We start from the raw sequence: 24,743 nt of genomic DNA on the forward strand, positions 1-24,743 counted from the left end.
AAAATGGGCTCTGGAATGCGTGATTTTTAACCAAGATGTTGGAAAAGAGAAAAATGCAAGTGTTTGGATTATCATTGGTTTGCGTTCAATAGCTTGCCGTTCAACTAATTTCAAGGACAGAGAGAGCGCATAAGAGTTAAACTTGGTTTAAAATACCTAAAAACTTGCGTCATTTTGTATTTGCTTTTATTTTCCGGGAGTTAACGGCTTTTGGGAAAACGGCAATTGTTGAGTAATGATGTATAATTTTTGTTTTAAGCGCCGTAAATTTAATTGAGAACACCTTTGAAACAATATTTTTTTCAACATGTATAAGAAAAGTTGTTGTTGTTTATTATTGTCAAATTGCGTTTTAGCTGGTCTTTGAAACGTACATTTCTAGCATTATAACAGTAATGGTAAAAACAGACGTTTTTTAAGCAGTTTTTTTACTCTGTCGACAGAACGTGTGCGTTTAATAAACGGTTATTTTGCTTTCAAATACAAATACTTTGCTTACAATTTTGCTTTTATTTTTAGCGTTTTGATTCAACTAAGCAAAATGAGCGCAGATTTTTTTGATACCGATTTAAACCATGATTATATGTTTGAGTTTTATAACCAAATATCGGAGAAAATTGCTGCTAGCGCAAGCGAGGCTTTCAACTTAGTCAAGTTGCATTTGGAGAGAATCACAAAGGGTTAGTAAATGAAAAAGATACTCCAACCTTTTCCTATTTATATCAAAATGTATTCATTAAAAAATAGTGCAAAAGACATGAGTAGAAGAGATATCGTGGAGGGCGGAGGGGTTGAGGGAGGGGGGGGGGGGGGGGTAACGAGAAAATATAAAACGATGGCAGGGGTGTGATGTGATGTAGATAATTCTGGGCCTTACAGGTTGTCAATTTTTAGATGGCCAGACACTATCACCCTCGGATACTGATGCCCGCCTTTTCATGTTCCTTGATAATCTGCATCTCGCTTTGTGCGCCGACCAAATGCGACTACTGGATGCTAACGGGGAAAAACTTGGGAGAAAATACTTGACTCTAGCGGAAGAGCTCCTACCTCAACTTGACAAAAATAGTCTGAAAGATCACACACTACACGCAGAATTGAAGTACATAATAATCAAAATAAGACTTCTCATTTTGCAACAGGACGACAACGCGTTAAAAGTTATCAAAAAGTTATACAAATCTTCAAAAAATCTTAATAAAAACTGTGATAACAACACCATAAACTGTTTCACCGCAAACATGTACCTAGAAATGGTCTACTTAGCAGCTTTATCCCGATTCGGTGAAACTGAAATGAAAAACAGAATTTTAGCAAAATTACAAGAAATGTTTGATAAATATCCTCAACATAACCAAAACTCGTTTGTCAAACACCGGCTCGTTATTTTCTACCATCAAATCATTGAAATACCTATCGCACAAAATGACGTCATCCAAACGGACATTTACGCCTCAAAAATGTTGGAAAACGAGCCGAATACTGTTATGAAAGCAGTTGCTTTGCAGTATCAAGCCGTAGTTCGTTTGAACACATCTCAAACTTACTTTAAAACTGAACAAATTCAGTTTATCGAGGACATGATAGCATCTGCGAAGCGTGAATGGTCTGAACTACAGCAAAACGAACCTTCGGCTGCTAAACACCACAGATTTTTCACGTTTTTAATCCATATGAACTACAACTTGTTCAGTAAGACGGAAGATGCGCAAATGAAAGAAAAATACGGCACCGAATTAATTTCTATTTTCGAAGAGAACTGCCTGAAAAGCGTTTTGGGTTCCCTGGAATTTGCTAATCTGGACATAGCCGCTACATATTTAGAAGTTTGCCTCAAAATGCAAAAATATGAAAAAATTCTGCTATTTTGCGCAAATTTTTTAAAAGGCAAATCAAAATTCACTATTCCGTTTGATTTCGAAGAGCTTCTGAACGTTGCTCGGTTAACCGCTGAGTTAGGATTATTGAACGCTGCTAATGAAAGGGACTACGTACTAATTCGTAACAATATTAACATGTTGAAAATAGCTATGAATGCTTTAGCCGAAAGCGCGAGTGGTCGAAAAGTTGTGTGGTATGACAAATCGCTGAAACTTCAGTATGACTTTTACAAAGAATTGGGATTGCCGGAAGAATATCAAAAAATGCGATTAGCCTCAAGTTTTTATTTGCCCTCCCTGTACGACAAGTGTAGTTTAATTGATACTTGGTCAAATGCAAGTTCAATCACCAGCATATGTGAAGTAATCGAAGTCAAATTCGATACAGTAAAATTTCTCTACTTGGAAATAAATTTGAGTCCAGGCTCGTCTCATTTGCAAAGCGTTTCAAACAGACTCAAAGAATCTTACGAACGCTTGCAAGACCTACTGGTTGTACGATTTCAAGTAGAAGAACATGCTTTTATTGGGTGTAATGCTGAGAACATGAATTTGGAATTCAATTTGCGAGCAAATCAACCCGAGAACAATTTGGATCCTCAAAGCTATGTAATTGTGGTGAGGCAAGTTGCAGGTAAATTTTCATTCCTTTTTTCTTCCATAGAACTGTTCTTGCAAAGCTCCTATATAAGCAAAATTATTGATATCACTTTCAAAGAAAAAGCGTTCGCAGAAAGAAGCTGAACGCATCTTTTTACAACTACGAAAGCATTCAAACAAAAGTTCAAATACTGAGGTCTTTCAGGGAACAAAGCTTGGATTATGCAGTTTTGTTAACCCCAGTCTACTTTATTTAGGTTTTTCAGTTTTAAATATGATTCGTTAAATGATCTCGAAAAATGTGTCCTGATTGTTCAAAAACTCATACAATTTGCTGCGACAAATGATGTCAAGAACTTAAATTCAGCACCAATGTGTTTAAATTCAGCAAAAAATAGCTCTTTGACTCAAATTTATATTAAGTTTATTCAAACAACTCACGTTATTATTTTCAAGTTCACTAAGATTCGCTCAGATTTATTAGCAGAAACACCAATGCTACGGAAGAACAGCGAAAAAAAACGAAACGAGATAAAATGTCATCTCATGAACATCAAAAAGTTTTTGAAAATTAGACTGTTCATATTAGAAAACACGTGACCTTATATTAAAACACGCAATTGTTGTTTGAAACTAGTAATAAAATCATAGTATTTAGCTATTGAGAACAGAAAAAGTTGATTTTATGTTGCTGATAGCGAAAAAGCGAAAAAATAACAACGGGTAAAATGGTTTAAAAAAATCAATTCAAGTCTCAAATCTTCAATCAATGAGCGTTCCGATGATCCCACTCATTTGTTTCTACTTCAAATGTATCCTTCGCCCAAAATTGACTGAACGAAAAAACCCGTTGATCATGTAGTTACTTCTCCCTCTTAATGTGGTCAGGACAATGACATTTTATTAATAGCCGCACTGCGATAGCTGGGGCTGTTATTGGCCTTCTCTTGGTTTTTTACGACTCGAAGAGGAGTGTTGGTTTTCTTATGTTTTTTTTTAAAACCGGAAGTGATTTTTTTCTGGCGGCGTTTTGACCTAATAGTGAGGTTGAGTAAAATTGCAGTGTGAATTAACTTTTTCCAAGCGAGAGAATTTTTTTGTTCAGCTTTTTTTTGTTCAGTATTTTTTCAGTATTTTTGCGCTACGTTCAGAATAACTTTTGACATTGAAAAAAGTTTTTGAGAGATTGGCGCATATATATGACGGTTAAGCCGTGTTTTCTTCCACTTCGCCCCGAATTTTTTTAAATAATTTATTGTAACTTGGTTTTGGTTGAAATTAATTTTGATTGATGCTGCATGAATATGCAATCATCTGAATTGAATGCCACAATGTTTTTGATGGCTCAATATTGCGTTTCAAGTTCAAAATTTGCGAATCTTTCACTTTTTTTGTTCAATTTCTGGCTTTTTTCATTTTTTTTTCATTTTAGGCTCTTGAGTCAACGTTCTTAGCCCAAATTAGTAAATAATTCAACGCTTTTTGATAATTCCTTAACTGGATGCCTTTTTCGACGTGAGGTGTTTTTGTTATATAAAAGACTACACATACTAATCCGTTTTCGGCGGTTTTTGTCGAAATTTTCTAAGTTTTTTGTTACCACTTTGAGATTATTTACTATAAAAAGTTCTCTTTTGTGCAACGTCGGTGTTTTTGGTTTCGTTTTGATGCCAATTGATTTTTAAAATTCAGCGAGAATTTTTACCATTCTTGAACATTTTTTGAAATAAAATATTTTACTAGTTCGCAATTGAGCTGTTTTTCACTACTTACCGAGACAGGAAGATAACTAGGTAATGCTCCTAACCTTACATAAAAAAAATATGTAAGGTTAACCCTAAAAATCAACGCAAAATATGTAATATTAGCGGTGAATGAGTTGAATTTATGTAAGGTCTACGCAAATCTCAACGCAAGATGAGGATGATCTACGCTAAATTCGCTATTTTACTAGTTCGCAATTGAGCTGTTTTCACTACATACCAAGACAGGAAGAAAACTAGGTAATGCTCTTAATTTTTGATTGCTCAAAAACAAGAAATCCATGTTTTTGCCTCATTTTTAATTTAATATTTTTTGTTAGAGTTTCCAATTCATTTTCATTTATTTTTCAGAAATTGCAAATTAGTTTTTTTTAACCTTCTTCACAATGTATGTATTCTCCAGAATCTAGCATGTTTCTTTCCAACATTCTCCTAAAACCTATTACTTTATTCGCCCTGCTTTTCTAATTTGAAAATTATCGATTTGAACTAATAATTTTTGTCTTTTTCCTGTGAATTTATTAAAGTTTTTTTTTAGAGTGTAACTGATTTTATTAAACATATGAATTTCTGCTAGCTTTACTTTTACAAATTTTGAATTCGCATGATTAAATTTTTGGGTCACACGTGACATACTTCACTCTCAAAAATGAATTCCCACCTTTAAAATTGTTTTTTCTATACTTTCAAAAAGATAAGGGCAAGTGAATGTGTGTCACTCTAAAGCAAGGTTTTTCTCAATGCAGCTAATTGAAGCAGCAATACCTTATACAGATTCTAAGTCAAAAAATAACAACTCATCCTGTATTGAAAAGAGTAATTTTTGGTCTGTCTTTCTTTGCTGTTTTTTTGAGACTGCAGATCTACGAAGCTCTTGCGGCTATTTTCTGGCAATCTGCCTGCTATGTTTATATTATTTAAAAAACACAAAAGGTTTTTTCAGATTCTGGTTCTGGTGGCTACTGTCTATCAAAAGAAGATATTCAAAAGAAACTGTCAGATCAATTGACAGGAGTTGAGCCTCCATTGATATGGATTGTCATGGAGACAGTTGTCTTAGGAGAGTGCCTACACCTGGATACATCAGGTTGACCGACTGATCATATGGCTGCATACTATAATAAACTCAAAGCAACGTTTTACAGCTAACATCTTTTATTTCCATTATAAGCATACAAGGTTGGGGTGCTCTTAACAGACATGTTTTACTTTAAAAAAAATCAATATTTGGTGACATATAAAAGCAGGTTTTTTTCTGCTAACTTTCCATTCACCTTAGAAAGAGCTTAGAAAAAATTACAGAAATTGATTCACGCCCGGGCCGAGGAATTTTGCCAAATTTATGTAAGATCAGCGGTAACTAGCGTTGACAAGTCGGAAAATTCACCGCAATTTTCTTACATATTTTTGCGTTGAATGTGTTGAATTTAACATAGATCTTACATATTTTGCGTTGAATTCAGCGTAGATCTTACATATTTTGCGTTGAGTTTAGCGTAGATCTTGCATATTCTGTGTTGACTTTAGCGTAGATCTTAAATATTTTGCGTTGAATTTAGCGTAGATATTGCATACTTTGCGTTGAATTCAGCGTAGATCTTACATATTTTGCCTTGAATTTAGCGTAGATCTTGCATATTTTGTGTTGAATTTAGCGTAGATCTTAAATATTTTTTGTTGAATTTGGCGATGGTCTTACATATTTTGCGTCGAATTTAGCGTAGATCTTGCATATTTTGTGTTGAATTTAGAGTAGATCTTAAATAATTTCTGTTTAAATTGGCGATGATCTTACATATTGAGCGTGGATTTTACATAAAGTTAAAGCGTGAAGCTCGGCGTATGGGATTCGAACCACTGAACTCCTGCTTAATTGTCGCCTCTTCTACCACTAAGCCACAAAACCTTACTTTTCTTTGGAGCCGCAATTTTTACTGATCGGACTGTAGCATCGCGTCTCACATATTTTTGGCGTTTCTCAGCGTAGATCTTACACAATTTTGCGCTGAATTTAAATCTGCCCTTGCATAATTTTGCTTTGAAATCAGCTTAGATCTTATTCAGTTTTTGTTCATAATTTGCTCTACTTTTCGCTTCTTTCAACTCTTTCTAATTCCTCTTACTTGCAACCGGTTTCTGATTGAATGTGTTGAATTAATGTAAGATCTAAGCTAAAATCAACGCAAAATTTGTAAGATTCATGCTAAATGCAACGCAAAGTTTGTAGGATTTGCGTTGAAAGCGTTGTATATATGTAAGATCCAAGCTAATTTCAACGCAAAATATGCTAGATCAACGCTAAAGTCAGCGCAAAAAACGTAAGATCTACGCTAATTTCAATGAATAATAAGTAGGATTGGCGTTGAAAACGTTGAATTTATGAAAGATCTACGCTAAACTAAACACAAAACGTGCAAGAACTAATCCTATATTCAGCGCAAACTTTTTAAGATTGGCGTTGAATGCGTTGAATTTATGTAATATCTACGCGCAAGCCTCAATCTTACATAAATTCGACGCACTCAAGGCCAATATTACATAAATTTGCGTTTCTTAGCGTTGATACTTCGGCCTGGGATGTAAGTGTTTTTTTAAGGCACTTTCCATATGCACGGAAACGTGATCCTCACCAGATCCTTAGGTTGCGTAATTTTCATCTATAATTTTTTGCATGTATACAGGAACAGACAAAATTAATTGATTTTGTTCAATATGACTGCAACAATACCTCAAACATGTCGCTAAAATAGAGACCTATCCACGGCATTTTAGCATCACCTTAGTCCAGAAGACCGAACAGAAAGACATAAGAAAGGTTCGTATGTTCGGTTTTCCACACATAAATCTGTCGCTATGTTTGCTTTATTCGATGTTGTCAAAACTCAAAACTTTGCTTCAACTGCTTTGGCAATCATCATGTTCAACATTGCAATTCAAAAAATGTTTGTCGAACTGGCAATTCTGGTCGAAAGCATTATACTCTGCTCCATGAGAGCTTTGGTGTATAATCAGAAAATGAAGCCGCCATCGGCCGTTAAATCCGTTCAATTACATGGAACAGGACAAGTAGCCCTTGTTCCAGTTGAAATCTCTAATGGTGTAAAAACTCTTGATACCTATGCGTATCTAGACAAAAGAAGTTGTCAAAGCTTGCTGCATACATCTGCAGCATCAGAATTGGAGTTGGACACGAACACAGTCGCTAAAATGCCCATCAATGGCTACCATACAATTAGAGAAATAGACTGTTCTCAAGTTTCTGTCTAAATCAAGTCATACAGATCTCAGAATAGCTCAGTAGTTTTAATCGATGTGCTAGCAGTACCAGATCTCAATATGACCCAGTTAAAAACAGTGAGCTTTACAAAATTTGTAGTAAGTTTCATCACATTAACACCATCACGTTTCCGAATGTCAAACAAAATCAAGTGTTTATAGTCATTGGAATTGATAACCATGGACTAATCCACTACAGTGAGATAGTTAGAGGACCGAAAAATACACCTTGGGCTGTCAAGACCCATTAAGTTGGACTTGTGCCGGAAGATCAACATAATTGCAGATGAGCAAAATACAGTTCTCGGAAAACAAATTTGTTCCCATGGCCAATTGGACAACTAATTTTTCACCAAAGTTCTGGATTGGAGCAAGATCGGAAGTTATGGCATTGCATCAAAGAAAAAAGCACTGTTCAAGAACGATGAAAAGGCTTTGGAATTTTTACAATCCACAAACAGATTATTTCAAGGATGTTCATTACAAAGTTCTCCTCTTGTGGAAAGAGGAAGCAAAATTGCCGAATAACAGATTTCTTGCTCAGAAACAAATCAAGCAGCTAAAAGCAGAATTCAGAATTTCCCATGAAGCCGTATTAAAAACATATGAAGAGACTTTGCGAAAAGACTTGCAAAACGGATATGTTGTAAAAATTGATCCTGGTACCGACGACAAAAAGTTCGCTTCTTTTATACCTCATCATCCGGTCTCAAATGAAAGTAAGCCCGAAAAAATTTGACGGGTGACTAACGCATCCAGCATCTTTCCAGGCCAATCTCTCCAATCAAATCTGTTGAAAGGTTCAAACTTGCTCAGCAATTTTGTTGGGATTGTATTGCGTTTCATAGAAAGTGAGTCTTTCCCATTATAGCCATCCCAGCTTAGTTGTCAGATAAACATTAGCCCCCTTCCCCCAAACATGGTAATTATACAATAATGTGGGGATATTTTTTCATGAGGGGCTATAATGGGAAACACCCGAAAAAATCGTATCAAAATAACCGCCGACATTGAGTAAATGTTTATGAAAGTCAAAGTTGCTCCCTCAGACCGTTCATGTCTTCGTTTCTTGTGGGATCACAACGGCGAAAAAGAAGAATAAGAATACACTAGCCACATATTTGGTGCAACGTCATCGCCTTGCATTGCATCGAACGTTATACGTCGTTCTGCGAAAGATAAACAGAAACATTTTCCCGAAGTTTTCCATATTGTTGAACGCAATATATACATGAACGATTTGTATATTTCCACCGACGACGTTGAAAAAGCTGTAAACATAATGAGCAGCACTAAAGCTTGCCTGTCCCTCAGGGGTTTTATTCTCACCAACAGGTCAGCACTTTTGAAACAAGTCAGTAATTCGACAGCACTTTTGCAACAAGTCAGTAGGGATTAACTTTTAAACGCAAACGAAGCTTCAGCTCAAATTCAAATGGTCCTCGGATTACCGTGAAATTTATAAACAGACATTTATGTAATCGAGAAAAGACTGTTCAAAAAGTTTCCCTTGTATAACACTGTGGTAACACTAAGAAAATTTCTGCGGTTTAATGCATCCATTTTTGATCCTCTAGGTTTCATGGCACAACTCACCATCCGAGTTCGCAAAAGTCTACAGGCCGCCTGGAATCATGGACCAAAGTGGGACAAACCAATGAATCTAAATGAATTTGCAGATCTAACTCAACTGCAAAATGAAATACTAGACTTCCGCGAAGTTTCATTACCTCACTGTTTATTCATTAACAAAGCAATAAAAGAAAAAGATATCCATATGTTCTCAGACGCGTCGGATTATGCACTCTCAGCAGTTTTGTATCTTAGGATTGAATACTTGAATGAAACTGTTCCAGTGAAATTCATCATGGGAAAAATCCCGCGTAGCTCAAATCAGAAGAATGACATTTCCAAATCTCGAGTTGCAAGCCGCCACCTACGCAGCTCAGCTCGCACAATTCTTGAGAGAAGAGCACGACATTCACTTAAAGGAAAAAGTTTTCTTGTCTGATAGTACAACAGTTCTTTATTGGTTCAGAACCCCAGAGATAAGTCATCGTATATTTGTTGCTAACAGGTTGGCGGAGGTACTTGATGTATCAACAGCACATGACCGGAATTACATCACCTCAGCTGAAAATCCAGCCGATGATGTCTCAAGAGGCTATGAAGTTAAACATGTGAACTACAGTTTTTGATGGTTCAACGGTCTTTCCTTTGTTCATTTACAAAAAAGTGACGGGCCATATCAGGACACCTTGAAAGCACAACACTCAAACGTTTTCATTGTTCATGCGCTGCAAACCAATCTGCACTCGGCAATTAAATGTCCCGTCGACATTGCACGCTTCAGCAATTGGAATCGTCCGCTTAGAATTGCAGCATACTGTTTCTTCTTCCTCGATCGTTTGAAAAAACAGAGCAATTGCTAATCGCTCGCACATCACACACTGGCTTACAAAAAGCAAGCAGATACTTCCGTCAAGCCCTCTAAAGACACTCTGTCCTTTTGTTAATGGGAGGAATGAACTCCGCGCCAAAGGTCGGTTTTCTAAGGAAATGGTCTTAGAAACTGCTCGCCATCCGTTAATTTTTGACGGGGTTAACCCAATCGTTAAGCTGCTGTTCGAAAATACTCGTGTATTTAATAGTCACTCTGGTGTTAAACAAACACGCTCCTTTCTAATGGAATACTATTGGATTCTGAAATGCCGAGTTGTTGTTATACAAACAATACTTCAGTGCAAAGGTTGATTTTCCATGGCTGAGTCGTGTTACAGATATTGGCGCTGGCAAACTTCTACAAGCCTTTGCGTAGATTGATAACCAATCAAAAAGGTCTTTAAGAGACGGTTGGAGAGAAAACTTTTGAGTAAATTCTTGTTCCAGTCCAGACGGACTGGTGTCGGAAATTTATTTAATGCCTGATTGAGACTTGTAGTAGAATGGATGTCGTGTTTTAATCCAAGTTGTTGAAATGTATCAATTAGGGTCAGGAGAAAGGCTGAAAATTGGGTATAACTTTCAGGGACAATTGGATTAGGTGGTTTGAACTGTGAGAGTTTATCAAGAAAGGCACGTACTATCGGGTTTGGATATCCGAAGTGTTCCTCAAGACTGTTCAACGCTGGGACATACAGACTACTGTTGCAGCCGTATCCATCTATTAAAGACTTTGCCTCTCCAGTTTATAGCAATTGAAGATGTATCATCTTTTCTGATAATGACATAGGCGAACGGTCTACTGTGGCTTGAAAAATGTCGAACCAGTTCATCCAGTCAAGCGAACTGCCATCAAATTTTGTTGCCTGCAACTTAGGCACAGATTTTTGGAAACAAGTGGACATGGAGATGGGGTTCTGATATGAAGCAGAGCCAAGTGTAGCGGACGCCGACGGATCTGAGAATTGTTGATTTGGAAGGAATATCCATGATGAATTGTTGTTCGAAATATGATATGAGGTGTCCTGGTTGACTGAACTATTGTTTGAAAAAGCGAGAAACGGTTCCGAAGACAAGGCAGGCGCTGTGATTAGGACTTCCAGATGAATTAGCCGATGAGAAACCAATACTGGATTCCATATTAGACGTGGCGAAATGGAATTGGATTGAAATGAGCTAATGGGCGCTGCAGAGTCCGACGAAACAAGTTGACCCGACGCTACACTCCCTGCGGATGCTGAGAAAAATGTAGAGGTCCTGTTAGTGTTAAGAATTTTTGGGTTATTGCTGCTACTATCAAATGTTACCCTTAAATATCCTGATGAAACATTGCTTATTTCTGCGCTTTGAGTTTCTTTAATTTGTTTGTGGAGAGCAGCGATTGTCATTCGAATCTTGAATATTAGTTTGCTAAGTTGAGAACAGAGCGCATCTGCGTCTTCTGATGGCGAGATGTCCAAAAGCTCTTGAACAGAGTTGTCAATTTTCTCTTGCAGCTCTTTAGTTTCGCTCATTGTTTCTTCTAGAGTTTCAGTGTCTTCCCCTGAATCGATTCTTGATACAAAAATTTCGATGCAAGATTCAATTTCGCTTTCAAACATTAGCTTTTGCTTTTTAATGTGTTTCAAATGAGGATCAACAGAGGATTCTTCGTTTTCACCCATTACTAGTATTTGTTATCTTGTAGACTTTACCTGATGTTTAACTCTTGTTGATTCTCCGGTTCGAGTAAGAACCATTCACTCTGATTTATCGATGTGAGCTAGAGCTTTGAAATTATTTTAGTTTCTGTTAGTATCGTTTTTAACTTACCAAAACTCAAGGCCAAAACATGTTTATGTAGCTACCGGTTAACAATTACCTTCCAAAACTAATGAATCAAAATTTAACCAAATTTAACGAATCTTGCCAAAGTTCATGGCACATTACAAAACCCTACCAGGTCCTTCAAACCTTACCGGGCTTTACCGAGCCCAACCAAAGTTTGCCAAACCCTACCAAAACGTTAGAGTACCTTACCAAATCTACTGAACAATATCAAAATTTACCGAACCTGATCGAACCTTACCAAGCTTACCAAACCTTATCAATACTTACCGAACCTTACCGAACTTTACTAAGCCTTACTGAACCTTACCAAGCCTTACCGAACCTCACCAACAATTACCGAAGCTTATCAAGCCTTACCGAACCTTACCAAGCCTTACCGAGTCTTACCAAAACTTACCGAACATCAACGAATATCATCAACTACCAGTACCAGATGGGTTGCCTCGGGTTGTGTTGGTTGGAATGGGTCTTTGTCTAAAATTTCTTTCTCTACACTGATCACGAGAAAAAAACTCGAGAAGGAAATTTTAGTTGTCCGTTCTTTCGTTGGTCGCCAGAATGTTACATTGGCCGCCTTAGGAACTTTGTGAGATTGATTTGATTTTTGAATTAATAAAGAAGTACAATGGTTTAGAGTTTTGAGTTTTCATTTTTCGTTAAATATACTGTTCTTCATGATTTCTGATGGTGTTATGGCTGATTACTTGCATGACTTTTCTTAACCATGTCGAATCAGTATCGGGCACAGATGGTAAATAATGCACATATGGCAAATAATCCACTGGGCATCAATGTTGATGACAGATGTTTTGGCTTCAAACGAAAGAATACTTTGTAAGTTTGACCTCTCAGATTCAGTATGTTCAGTTCATTTGTTTTGGTATTTTTGTTTTTTAAGGTAAAAAATCATGGGTTCGTTTCATAAAAAAATTATTTTTTTTGCATATAATGTAGTCAAATGTTATGATAACATTCAATCGCAGGACTTTCAAACGTACCTCTTGAAGACAATATATTCTAAGAAAAACTGAAAAACAATGATGGGAATAAAGTTCAATAAATGGCGTTCACTGACTCTTGAAATGATCATCCGACTACAACAACAATTTCTTACGTTTCAAAGCGAACATGTGGAATCGAAGAAACTGGACATATAGTTAAATAACATACTTTGAAGACCAAACATACCGAATCTAAGAAACTGAACATACTGACCAATTTAAATTTTATAAACAGAACATACTAAAAAATACCGAAGAACAATTTCAAAAGGGTTTTTGTTATTTTGTCTAAGCAAAATTGAACATACGGGCAATTGAGTACGTCTAAAAACAACAGTTTCTGAAGTAGGGATTCAGTTTTCGTCACGTTGAATTGACAATCACAAATTTTCAGGTAAGAAAACCTGAAATTGATTAAATCAAAGGAGTGGTTCAGATAAATTATTTCTGGCATTTTTCAGACAATATCAGGTAAAATTGCAGGCCTGAATTTTCCAGAAATATTTCCTTTAAAGTTCAGATAACTTCGGGAGTTTTTCTGATGAGTGCACTTTAATTGAATGATATACGTAATTTCCTTAAATTTTCAAGAACAATTGAACTTTTATTTTCAGAGTTCATATTCCTTTAAGTCGGAACAGCCATGACAAACGCTAACTGCAGAAAGAAAAAATCTTATTAATAGCCGCACAGCGATAGCTGGGTCTATTATTGGCTGTCTCTTGGTTTCGTTCTATTCGTTCAGAAAGTACGTAAAGTACTATTCGTTCAGACGCTGTTTTGACTTAAAAGTGAAAGTGAGTAAAATTGCCGTGTGAACTCAATTTTTCTGAGCGAGAGAACGTTTTTGATCATGCGCCGCGTTCAGTGAATAACTTTTCGACTTTGAAAAATAGTTTTTGACTGAATGGCACATATAGATAACCGTTTTTAGCCGCTTTTTTGTCTAAGTGGCCCAGTTTTTTTTTGCTTGTAATTTGGTTTTTTTGTAGAAATAATTTTTATTCGATGCTATAATGAAATGTAAGCCTCGGAAATTGATACCACAGTGTTTTGCAGAGCCTGAAGATGCGTTTCAAGTTCAAAATTGGCAAATAATTCTTGATTTTTAGTTACTTTTTTGGCTTTTTTCTATTAATTTCTTCATTTTTGGATTTTTTAACCAACTTTTTGTCAAAAATCCGTTAGCATGGCAACTTCCTTTTGATAATTCATATACTCAACGCCTCTTTCTGCCTCGATGTAATGTTGTTTTATAAAATTTTACATATGAGAAAACAATTTTGGTTGATTTTTTCCAATTTTGCAGTTTTTTTGTTTGTATTTTGGTTTTAATTACTAGAAATAGTCTTTTTGTGCAACATGATTGACTTTAATTTCGTTCCAATAAAAAATCAATCATTTTTTGGCGTTAGGTTTTTGAAAAATATTTAAAACTTTTTCACAAATGCAGTCTTAAAAGTTTTTTTGACTATTTTTTTTTGCAAAATGTTCCTATGTTTCGTATTTTTTCTACTTTCCATTTTTATGAGTTCTCTTCAAGAGGATACATCTTTCTATTCGTTGGCTCATTATCTTTCCTATGTTTGCCAAACCCTACCAAAACGTTAGAGTACCTTACCAAATCTACTGAAGAAAACCAAAATTTACCGAACCTGATCGAACCTTACCAAGCTTACCAAACCTTACCAATACTTACCGAACCTTACCGAACTTTACCAAGCCTTACTGAACCTCACCAACAATTACCGAACATTATCAAGCCTTACCGAACCTTACCAAGCCTTACCGAGCCTTACCAAAACTTACCGAACATCAACGAATATCATCAACTACCAGTACCAGATGGGTTGCCTCGGGTTGGGTTGGTTGGAATGGGTCTTTGTCTAAAATTTCTTTCTCTACACTGATCACGAGAAAAAAACTCGAGAAGGAAATTTTAGTTGTCCGTTCTTTCGTTGGTCGCCAGAATGTTACATTGGCCGCCTTAGAAACTTTGTGAGATTGATTTGATTTTTGAATTAATAAAGAAATACACTGGTTTAGAGTTTTGAGATTTCATTTTTCGTTAAATATACTGTTCTTCATGATTTCTGATGTTGTTATGGCTGATTACTTGCATGACTTTTCTTAACCATGTCGAATCAGTATCGGGCAATAATGCACATATGGCAAATAATCCACTGGGCATCAATGTTGATGACAGATGTTTTGGCTTCAAACGAAAGAATACTTTGTAAGTTTGAACTCTCAGATTCGGTATGTTCAGTTCATTTGTTTTGGTATTTTTGTTTTTTAAGGTAAAAAATCATGGGTTCGTTTCATACAAAAATTAGTTTTTTTTGCATATAATGTAGTCAAATGTTATGATAATATTCAATCGCAGGACTTTCAAACGTACCTCTTGAATACAATATATTCTAAGAAAAACTGAAAAACAATGATGGGAATAAAGTTCAATAAATGGCGTTCACTGACTCTTGAAATGATCATCCGACTACAACAACAATTTCTTCCGTTTCAAAGCGAACATGTGGAATCGAAGAAACTGGACATATAGTTAAATAACATACTTTGAAGACCAAACATACCGAATCTAAGAAACTGAACATACTGACCAATTTAAATTTTATAAACAGAACATACTGAAAAATACCGAAGAACAATTTCAAAAGGGTTTTTGTTATTTTGTCTAAGCAAAAGTGAACATACGGGCAATTGAGTACGTCTAAAAACAACAGTTTCTGAAGTAGGGATTCAGTTTTTGTCACGTTGAATTGACAATCACAAATTTTCAGGTAAGAAAACCTGAAATTGATTAAATCAAAGGAGTGGTTCAGATAAATTATTTCTGGCATTTTTCAGACAATATCAGGTAAAATTGCAGGCCTGAATTTTCCAGAAATATTTCCTTTAAAGTTCAGATAACTTCGGGAGTTTTTCTGATGAGTGCACTTTAATTGAATGATATATGTAATTTCCTTAAATTTTCAAGAACAATTGAACTTTTATTTTCAGAGTTCATATTCCTTTAAGTCGGAACAGCCATGACAAACGCTAACTGCAGAAAGAAAAAATCTTATTAATAGCCGCACAGCGATAGCTGGGGCTATTATTGGCCTTCTTTGGTTTTTTTACGACTCGAAGAGGAGTATTGGTTTTCTTAAGGTTTTTTTTACCGGAAGTACTATTCGTTCAGACGCTGTTTTGACTTAAAAGTGAAAGTGAGTAAAATTGCCGTGTGAACTAATTTTTTCTGAGCGAGAGAAGTTTTTTGATCATGTGCCGCGTTTAGTGAATGACTTTTTGACTGTGAAAAGTAGTTTTTGACTGATTGGCACATATAAATAACCGTTTTTAGCCGCTTTTTCGTCTAAGTGGCCCAGTTTTTTTGCTTGTAATTTGGTTTTTTTGTAGAAATAATTTAAAATAATGAAATGTAAACCTCGGAAATTGATACCACAGTGTTTTGCAGAGCCTGAAGATCCGTTTCAAGTTCAAAGTTGGCAAATAGTTCTTGATTTTTTAGTTATTTTTTTGGCTTTTTTCTATTAAGTTCTTCATTTTTGGATCTTTTAACCGTCTTTTTGTCAGAAATCCGTTAGTATGGCAACTTCTTTTTGATAATTCATATACTCAACGCCTCTTTCTACCTCGATGCAATTTGGTTTTATAAAATTTTACATATGAGAATCCAATTTTGGTTGATTTTTTCCGATTTTTAAGTTTTTTTGTTTGTATTTCGGTTTTAATTACTAGAAATAGTCTTTTTGTGCAACATGATTGACTTTAATTTCGTTTCAATAAAAAATCAATCGTTTTTTGGCGTTAGGTTTTTGAAAAATAGTTAAAACTTTTTCACAAATGCAGTTTTAAAAGTTTTTTTGACCATTTTTTCTGCAAAATGTTCCGATGTTTCGTATTTTTTTTCTACTTTTCATTTTTTGAGTTCCCTTCAAGAAGATAGATCTTTCTATTCATTGGCTCGTTATCTTTTCTATGTCTCGAATGCTTAATAATGAAATGTATTTGTTTTTCTTGATTTTTTTAAATTCAAAAATCAAGAATGTCATTTTGTTACGGTGTTCCTTACATTGTGTCCCTTTTCTTCACATTCTAGTTAGTATCATTCTAGATTCGAGCTGGCACCTACATTTATTTTCGGTATATTGATTTTGTCATTTGTTAAAATTTAAATGATTTCAGCTTTTTCTAAGATTTTCGTCCTTTCCCTGATTTGCAATTGATTTCATTCAACATAAGGCAACACTGAGAGTCTGCTAGCGAGACCTTTCCAAAACGTCCACTTAATAATGGTTACTGCAACCTTCTTCCGGCCTTGGTTTTAATTTAAACGATTATTTGCCTTTGAATATTCCTCTGCTGCTTATGTCTTTTCTATGATCAATTTAATTTTTGAATTAGTATGAAATCATGTTGTCTAGCGTATGTACAAGGAAGAAGTATATGCTCTTTTTTTCTTAATTGCAGTGATTAGAAGTGTAATTGTAGTGGTTTTCAGATTCTTAACTTTGAGCATTCTTTTTTTGAAAAGATTTAACTTAGTTGCTAAGATTATTATCTGTATTATCTGCCGTTTGCTTTCGCGATCTTTGAGATTAGAATCATGAATTAATTATTTGGGGGCAATTGCTAGCTCTATCAGTTTTTTCAGCCTAGCAGTTTTTTGACCGTGTTAATTTTTTCGGAATTTTTTAACGTTACCAAACATTTTTAATAATATAAAAATTTGCTGTTTTGTTTCTATTGGTGACAGTGGTTTAAGTCACCAAATTTTAGATCAGACCTGAGGAGGTAATGAGTTAATGGTTTAATACAATTGGTAATGGCTTTCGCTGCAATTACGGTTTTGTTTGTGAATTTCTGACTCTTTGAGTTGCTTCCGGAATTCTTCCGGCTATGTTTTTTATTTCGTCGTCATGATTTTTGTTACGACCATTTGTTCAACCCGTGTTTCTGTTTCAGGTTTTGATCACCCATCACAGCAAGAGCAAATCTTTTGTTCATCATTCATTGTTGTTTTTTCTTTTCATTCAGTTTAACGTTTCAACGCACGAATTGTTAATTGAAACTTTTTTGCTTTTAGTTACATTTCAAAGAATTTGAATTGTATTGGGGCGCTGTCTTTTTTTTAAAGATCTGTTCACACATTTTCATGATTTTTGAAGTCAAATTGGTGTAGTGATTTTGGTCACGCCGAAACAGGAAGTGGGGCGAGAAAAGCAGTGGTTTTGCGGCGTGAATTTTTTTCGCTCTAAATTTAAAGTACAGTGAGAAAACGGTGGTTGAACAAAAATTCGGTTTCTCGCTTGTGTTTTTTGTTCACATGCGGCAATTTGACTTTGATTTTTACTATTTTTTCGTTTTTTTTGATCGGATTTTTTTCTAAATGGTTTTACCAATCCTTTCATAGTCCGTTCTGGGTCTAGTTTTCTGTTTAGTCAATGAAAATTCTTTGAATTGTACGTCAGGACTTGTCCTGCTGTTTTTTTTCTTATGCTTAAATCAAACATGTGTATCAATTTAATGTCGTGCTTTATCTGCAGCTATTTTTAGTGATTCTTACAATCAAATTTAACTTATTTATGTATAGGCCTTTTCATGGGAGCCGCTCCGGTGTACAAATTATTAAATATTTTTCTCAAATTGCGAGACATTTTACCGCTGCGAATAATTACTCGCTAATTTGAGCACCTTATTATAATCACCTAATATATGTTTAAAAAATATACAGCTTTTTGACACATTTTGACTACTGCGCTCGTACAGTGATGAGAACACGCAAAACCATTCTTTATTTGTTTTTAATTGTTTGATCAATAAATCGCAAATTAACTTTCGTGTAGTCCCCGTAACTGCAGTCCACTCTTTTCGCTATCACTTCACTGTTGGCTTGACCCACGAGGACCAAATCACATAGCCATACAGATTCCAGATGAAACCATCAATAACATATTTTAAATTCTAGCTCTCTTCGCTTGAAAAGGAAAAGTAAATATTCTAATCGAAATTGTACAAAAACGCTGCATGCGGTCGAAAGAAATTTTCATTAAGGTTCATCCATTTGTTTGTTCAATTGTCCTTCGAATCGACACATAATTAACAGAAACTGGACTTATCTAACTTCCAGAACAAGTGACCCAAGTACAAATACATACTAAAGACAATGATATCATTTTTTAAAAAAAAGAATGCCCGAGCAACTGAAAGGCGCAAGAAATCAGTTTTATGATGTTTAAGTTCTTGAAAAATCTTTTGTTACTCTCAATAGAAGCATAATGATCAGCCTTTGCGTGCAACTAAACCCGGTTCACCTATCATAAAACGTTCTTTGGTTTCGTACTAGGTCGTATATGATTCTTATTAACCATTCTAGGTCATAAATGATTTGAAAGAATTCTTGGTAGTCATGCAAGGATCTATATAGATTTCCTAGAAGTCATACAGGGATCGTACTTAAACTTTCAAGGCCTAAATACTGCATAATTTTTGTTTTCTTTTGAAGTAAAAAAAAAATCTTGGAAATAATGCAGGGTCATATATAACACAAAAACATTAACTGGTGCCACAAAATCTCGTATAACGGAGTCAGAGGACATATTAAATAATATATTGCATAGAATATCTTTGCAAATTAAACATATTCAGAGAACGAATTTGAGGTTATTTGAAAAAAAAAAAATTTAAATATTTCTTTAAAAAATCTGTATTTATAGGTATAAACTTGCTTCAGAGAATATCAAAACTTTAATTATCAATTTGGACTTACGCTATCAAATAATCCCCAACTCTGCAAACGATATTTTACATTGGGCTTTTTGGCGGATCACAGAGTGATGCCGGGGAATCACATAGGTGATGCGACACGAATAGATATTAAAAAAAATTAAAAAACACATATATGGTACAAGATTTATGGAAAATAGATAGATGAATCTTTGTATTAATACTAGTATCAAAGATGATTTCTTGTCAATCCCACAAAGATCATACAAGACTTCTTTGGTTTCCTTGGATATACACTGAGAAAATCCAGTATGGACAGGATGAAATCACATATGATCATTTTATGAAATCAAAGAAACTTCCACCCTGGAACTTTGTGTTGCAATGCCAGATGAAAACTGGCAATCTTTCCTAGATATTTTCTGTACATATCGTTCCTTTTTTACAGAAAAATAGCTACCGCAATTTTCAACATGATATATTGAATCTCAAAATGTGAAAGTTTACAGGCTCGAAACAGTCAATGAAATGGTTATAAAATCGTTGTTGCTGTTTAAAATACCACTTATGCAGTTGTTCATCCTGTACGTATAGTTTTTGTGGCGTCGGCAATTTTCTGGCACTTTTCTATTGATATTTTTATTATGCGTCTATTTGTTGTCTCTATGTAATTATGCGTCTATTTGTTGTCTCTATGTAGTCATAAGACTTAATATTGTTAATGAATGATTTTCAATGGCTCCAACTGGAGGTATAAATTAATGTGCTTAATGCTTTCCGTTAAAGCTACTTGTTTTAAAGGCTCTGATACTACGAGTTCTCATTTAAATTTACTAATTTTTGTTTGTCAGTTAAAAATAATTGACATTTTTGAAGTCAAGTTATCAAATTGCTGAGAAGTCCCCTTGTTATTGAACCGAGAATCAATTTTAAATATCCATTTGTCTCACTGAATACTTTTTTAAATCTTCGAAACTTTTCTCTCGCATTTTTCATTTTGGTTTTTGCCTGTAATTGTTTTTATCTAGAGGTAAGATTTATGACAGATACCTATTGATTCCTTTTAATGGATGGGGTTAAGGAATCTATTCAACTCGGCAAGTTAATGGCTGATGGTTTTGATAATTTAAATTTTATTCACTTCCAATATTTATAAAATTTTCAATTTGTTCTTTTTGTCAATATGAAGCTTAGCGTCATCAATGAGAGGTTCCATGTACTTTCTTGGAGCCTAAACTTCAACCTCTTTCTAGTTTTATGTTGCAGCCGATATTTTATATCTTGGACACTATGCGTTTTCCTAAATTTTTGTGAGTGGTATTTTTTAATGTCCCATTGGTTTGCAAATGAGAGCCAAATAAACATATAAATCTTTTCATTTACATGTTAATTAAAATAATATAAAAGGAATTTGTGAGAATAATATCTAAAATTACGATAACTGATGACCTTAGTGGACTCAATATTTTGTGTTTTCTTGAAATCTTTGATTTTTTTTGTATTTTAGTACCTGTAATTGCTGTGTTTTCCTGTCCTCTAACCTAACCTCATTACAGTCAGATCACATGATGACTTATAAATAACTAAATTAGGAATTTTTAATTAGAAGCTAATGATTTTTATGACTTAAGAAGTAATTCGATTTAAAAAAATGTGAATTTTGATTTGCGCCCGTTTTTATCCTTCATTAGGCCGGTTATCTAGTTCCTTTATGACAAGTCTCATTTGGTTTTTAGTTGAAGACAAGTACTTTTTGTAGTTTAGGATCTATCTAGTGGTATTTTAAGTTTTGCTACTATGCACCTTTGAAATTAGCTATTGAGTTTTATTAGACTATTAAGTCAAAAAGTTGGATGAGCGCGGTCACAACATTATGTGCGAACGCAGATTACCGAGCTTCCTTGTTTGTTCAAAGCTGTTACTCCTCTTTCTATTATTTATATTTTGAGATAATCAGTGTAGATATAGAGTTGCAAACCAAAGATAATCAAGTGAACATTTGTCTTGCCTAATAGAAGGCTGAGCTCTGAAGCATTTCAATTAAAATGTAGCATCGTGAAATTTTCGATATATCTATTGTGATATTTTACCACGATAAAAAGACAACAATTCTAATAATGCTTTCATCCTTTTCAGATGCTTCGACAGAATATCATCACACTGATGAAAATGTTGAAGACGAGCGAATTGACGTATATAATCATCAGTTGTTAGATTCTGTTTTGGTATCTACGAGTTCGAGTATTAAGGGAACATACGACCTATCCTCAAAAAAGACACTTATAGACTGCTTGCGTGAATCGATGATCAGTCAAAGCGGCACGAAAATCATTGAACTCCATGACGTCATCAAAGAAATGACCTCCAATTTGGCCTTGACTCCTGAAGAGTATATATGCAGGAACTTTGAAGCAACTGATCTGAACTCTAAATTGTTTCATCTTATCTGGTGACTTAAGATTTCAGAGGGTCGACATTGACATTAGTTATATTGCGTAAGACCCTGGTTCAAGTTTAGAAATTTTTTGTCATGGGTCGAGCTTATTTTGTTTCATTGTTCATTAAAAATGGTAGCCTTTTCATTAATCAAACTGTTTTTTGAACATCCGAATTAGTCGCGGTTAATTCGTTCTTGAAAAAAAAATTTTGGGTCGAAGGAAATTATTTTCTCGGATTTAAAAAAAAGTTGAAGTATTAACTTTCTATAAAGACGCTGCATGAAGGGGATTATAAGATGTCTTCAGTTGATCATCTGACACCAGATAAAGAGAAATGTTGCCTGTTAATTCTTTTGTTTAAACTCTTTTTATTGATTTGGCTAAAGTATCCGTCATGTGACCCTGATGGAGTCAGTGACCAATTTCGGCATTAACCGGTCATTTGGAAGCCATTTTAAAAGAAGCACGTATCTTCGCCTGAAAGAGACATATCGCATCAAAAACTGACATTATATTTGGAAAAATTTAGCACTTTAGAAACTGGCCCTGCACAGATCTAGTATTTTAAATATTTGCTTTGCGTGTTTCAAATAAAAATTACGCGACATTCATGAAGTTGCTGGAACAATCTGGCTTTAATTCTCGCGGCGGTTCGAGACGCAATCCTGAATTTATCGAAACACGAACTTACTTATTTAGATTCTGGCCTCATATGTCAATATTTGGCATTGTGTACTCTGGCATTGTAGAGTTCTGTCATTTTAGTTTTGCACGTGCTTGTTTTGCTCAATTTTGAGAAATGCAATTTGTGGCATATGTTCCGGATCTTTTCAGTTTGTGCCCCCCCCCCCGAACAAACGGAAAAGATCCTATGTCTCTTGTACAAAATAAATATGAAAAATAGAAGAACCATTGACTTTATTTTATTCAGACAATTAGATTATTCTCAGTAATTTTAATAAGAATCAATTAAAATCTTTGTTGTACTTGTCTCTGGGCCAAAATTTAGGCAAAAATTATAAACCGAACGCAAATCAAGGAGACCGAATTACAGTTGGACAAGAATGATGACAGCATTGTTTGTTCCATCCAACGGCACAGAGAGGTAGCACTGTCCCAATTATTTTCAGAGCGAGTGTCGGTCGAAGACGGTCTTTCTCGTTTAAATGAATCACTTGCCATAAAAACAACCTTTGTGTGTGTGTGTGTGTGTGTGTGTGTGTGTGTGTGTTTGTGTGTGTGTGTGTGTGTGTGTGTGTGTGTGTGTGTGTGTGTGTGTGTGTGTGTGTGTGTGTGTGGAGTTGAAAATGACTTGAGTGCCGAGGTTTGCACCTAATTTCGCTTTAATTAAAAGTTTAAAAATGCCACACATCTATAAATCTTCAAGAAAAATATTTTGGATAACGTAAATGCAGCACAACTTCTTTTTCTCTTTTTTCCATATTTTCTAAAAAAAAATAAGGAACAGTCTTCAGGGTATTGATGATTGTTTTTTTTGTTCTTTTCTTACTAAAACTTGTGATAAATTCCTAGATGTTGTGCCCCACCTATCAAAAAGAATCCCTTTCTATTGAAAAAACAATTAATTTAATTTGATAGCGTCAAGCGTTGTAAACATTTACATTCTATTGAAATTATTCCGAAGGTACTTCAAGATCTTTTGCCAGGACTGTTTCAGACAAACTATGGTGATCTTAATAAGATGCCTAGCTTTTCGAAAATGTTTTCTACTGTCTGATGTACGAACGGAAATTTCTTTATTTTTTCTTAAATGATATTTTTGGAAAGTTGTATTTCATATTGTGGTCTTCGGATTAACTCAACATCATATAACCTTATTAGACAAGCAAAATATTCAGTAAACTTTTCATCAAGATCTCCAAAATTTAGAAAATAGAATTAGAAGAAATGAGCTTTATATATTGTTTTACTCCAAATATATCATAGTTTTGAGATACCATACATATTGTTTGTATGGTATGCTGCTTGAAATTTTTTCATGGTTCTGAAAAACTTTTTTCTTGTATCTTTTAAAATTCCTCAATGTTCATTTCTGATTATTATCGTTTTTGCAAGCAAGTTCTCGTTACCAAAAAACAACAAACCGTCGATCATTTTTTTTATTGATCGGCGTGTATTATGAATATCATAATATTTTTTGCTTATGGATAATGTGAAGTTGATAGTTTAGTGTTTGATTTTATTGGTAACGCTCTTGAATTGAACAATTTCCTTTGTTGTTGAGATCGTTTATTTTTATTGCAGAAACATTGCTTTTGTACATACTGGTTCGCTCCCGGGTTGGCCTTTCTTTGAAATCACAAAAAGACCATGAATGGTTATTGAGAACCCTACGTAAGACCATAAACGGTTCCATTCAGGAAGAGCTAATATTTCTTATATGTTCTTGCTATGGTTTCTAAGAACCACAAATTGTTTTTTTAATAATTCCAGAGATTTCATACAAGATTGATAGGGAGTGAAAAGCGAACAGATGAAACCATTAATTTCATTTATGGTGCTACTTATGATTTCCAAGAACCAATTATAGTCTTAAGTATTGTTTCCAAGATCCATTTACGGTCCTACAAATAGCTTAAAGAAACATTTATGGTCTTATGCATGGTAAGCAAGAACTATTTAACGGTTAACAACGGCAAGAAAGATCTGCAGGGACCAAGGAAGTACAAGGGGGCCATACAACATCCGTGTCACTATTGTCTAAATTTTGCATCTAGTCAATAGGAGCAGTTTTAAATTTTAACT

General features: G+C 34.7%; 2 protein-coding genes across 3 annotated transcripts in view; one reads left to right on the plus strand and one right to left on the minus strand.

The window, feature by feature from the left end:
• The window catches only part of LOC142345669 (uncharacterized), a 710,383-nt gene that overhangs the window by 321,675 nt on the left and 363,965 nt on the right, over nt 1-24,743 (minus strand). The gene's annotated exons all lie outside the window — the stretch shown is intronic.
• LOC142346320 (uncharacterized) lies at nt 539-22,008 on the plus strand. The gene is made up of 4 exons (XM_075398850.1): nt 539-680; nt 895-2,514; nt 5,187-5,330; nt 21,676-22,008. Exons 1-4 carry the CDS (start codon nt 542-544, stop codon nt 21,990-21,992), a joined length of 2,220 nt encoding a protein of 739 aa, XP_075254965.1. The 5' UTR covers nt 539-541; the 3' UTR covers nt 21,993-22,008.

The sequence above is a fragment of the Convolutriloba macropyga genome, chromosome 9, assembly GCF_964194025.1.
Source record: "Convolutriloba macropyga chromosome 9, txConMacr16.3, whole genome shotgun sequence".
Taxonomy (NCBI): Eukaryota; Metazoa; Xenacoelomorpha; order Acoela; family Convolutidae; genus Convolutriloba; species Convolutriloba macropyga.

Excerpts from the sequence above, each read along its gene's own strand:
- LOC142346320 (XM_075398850.1), top strand. The coding sequence starts at position 542 with ATGAGCGCAGATTTTTTTGATACCGATTTAAACCATGATTATATGTTT. Across the intron at positions 681-894 it reads TTTGGAGAGAATCACAAAGG|ATGGCCAGACACTATCACCC; the intron begins GTTAGTAAATGA and ends GTCAATTTTTAG. Across the intron at positions 5,331-21,675 it reads CCTACACCTGGATACATCAG|ATGCTTCGACAGAATATCAT; the intron begins GTTGACCGACTG and ends CATCCTTTTCAG.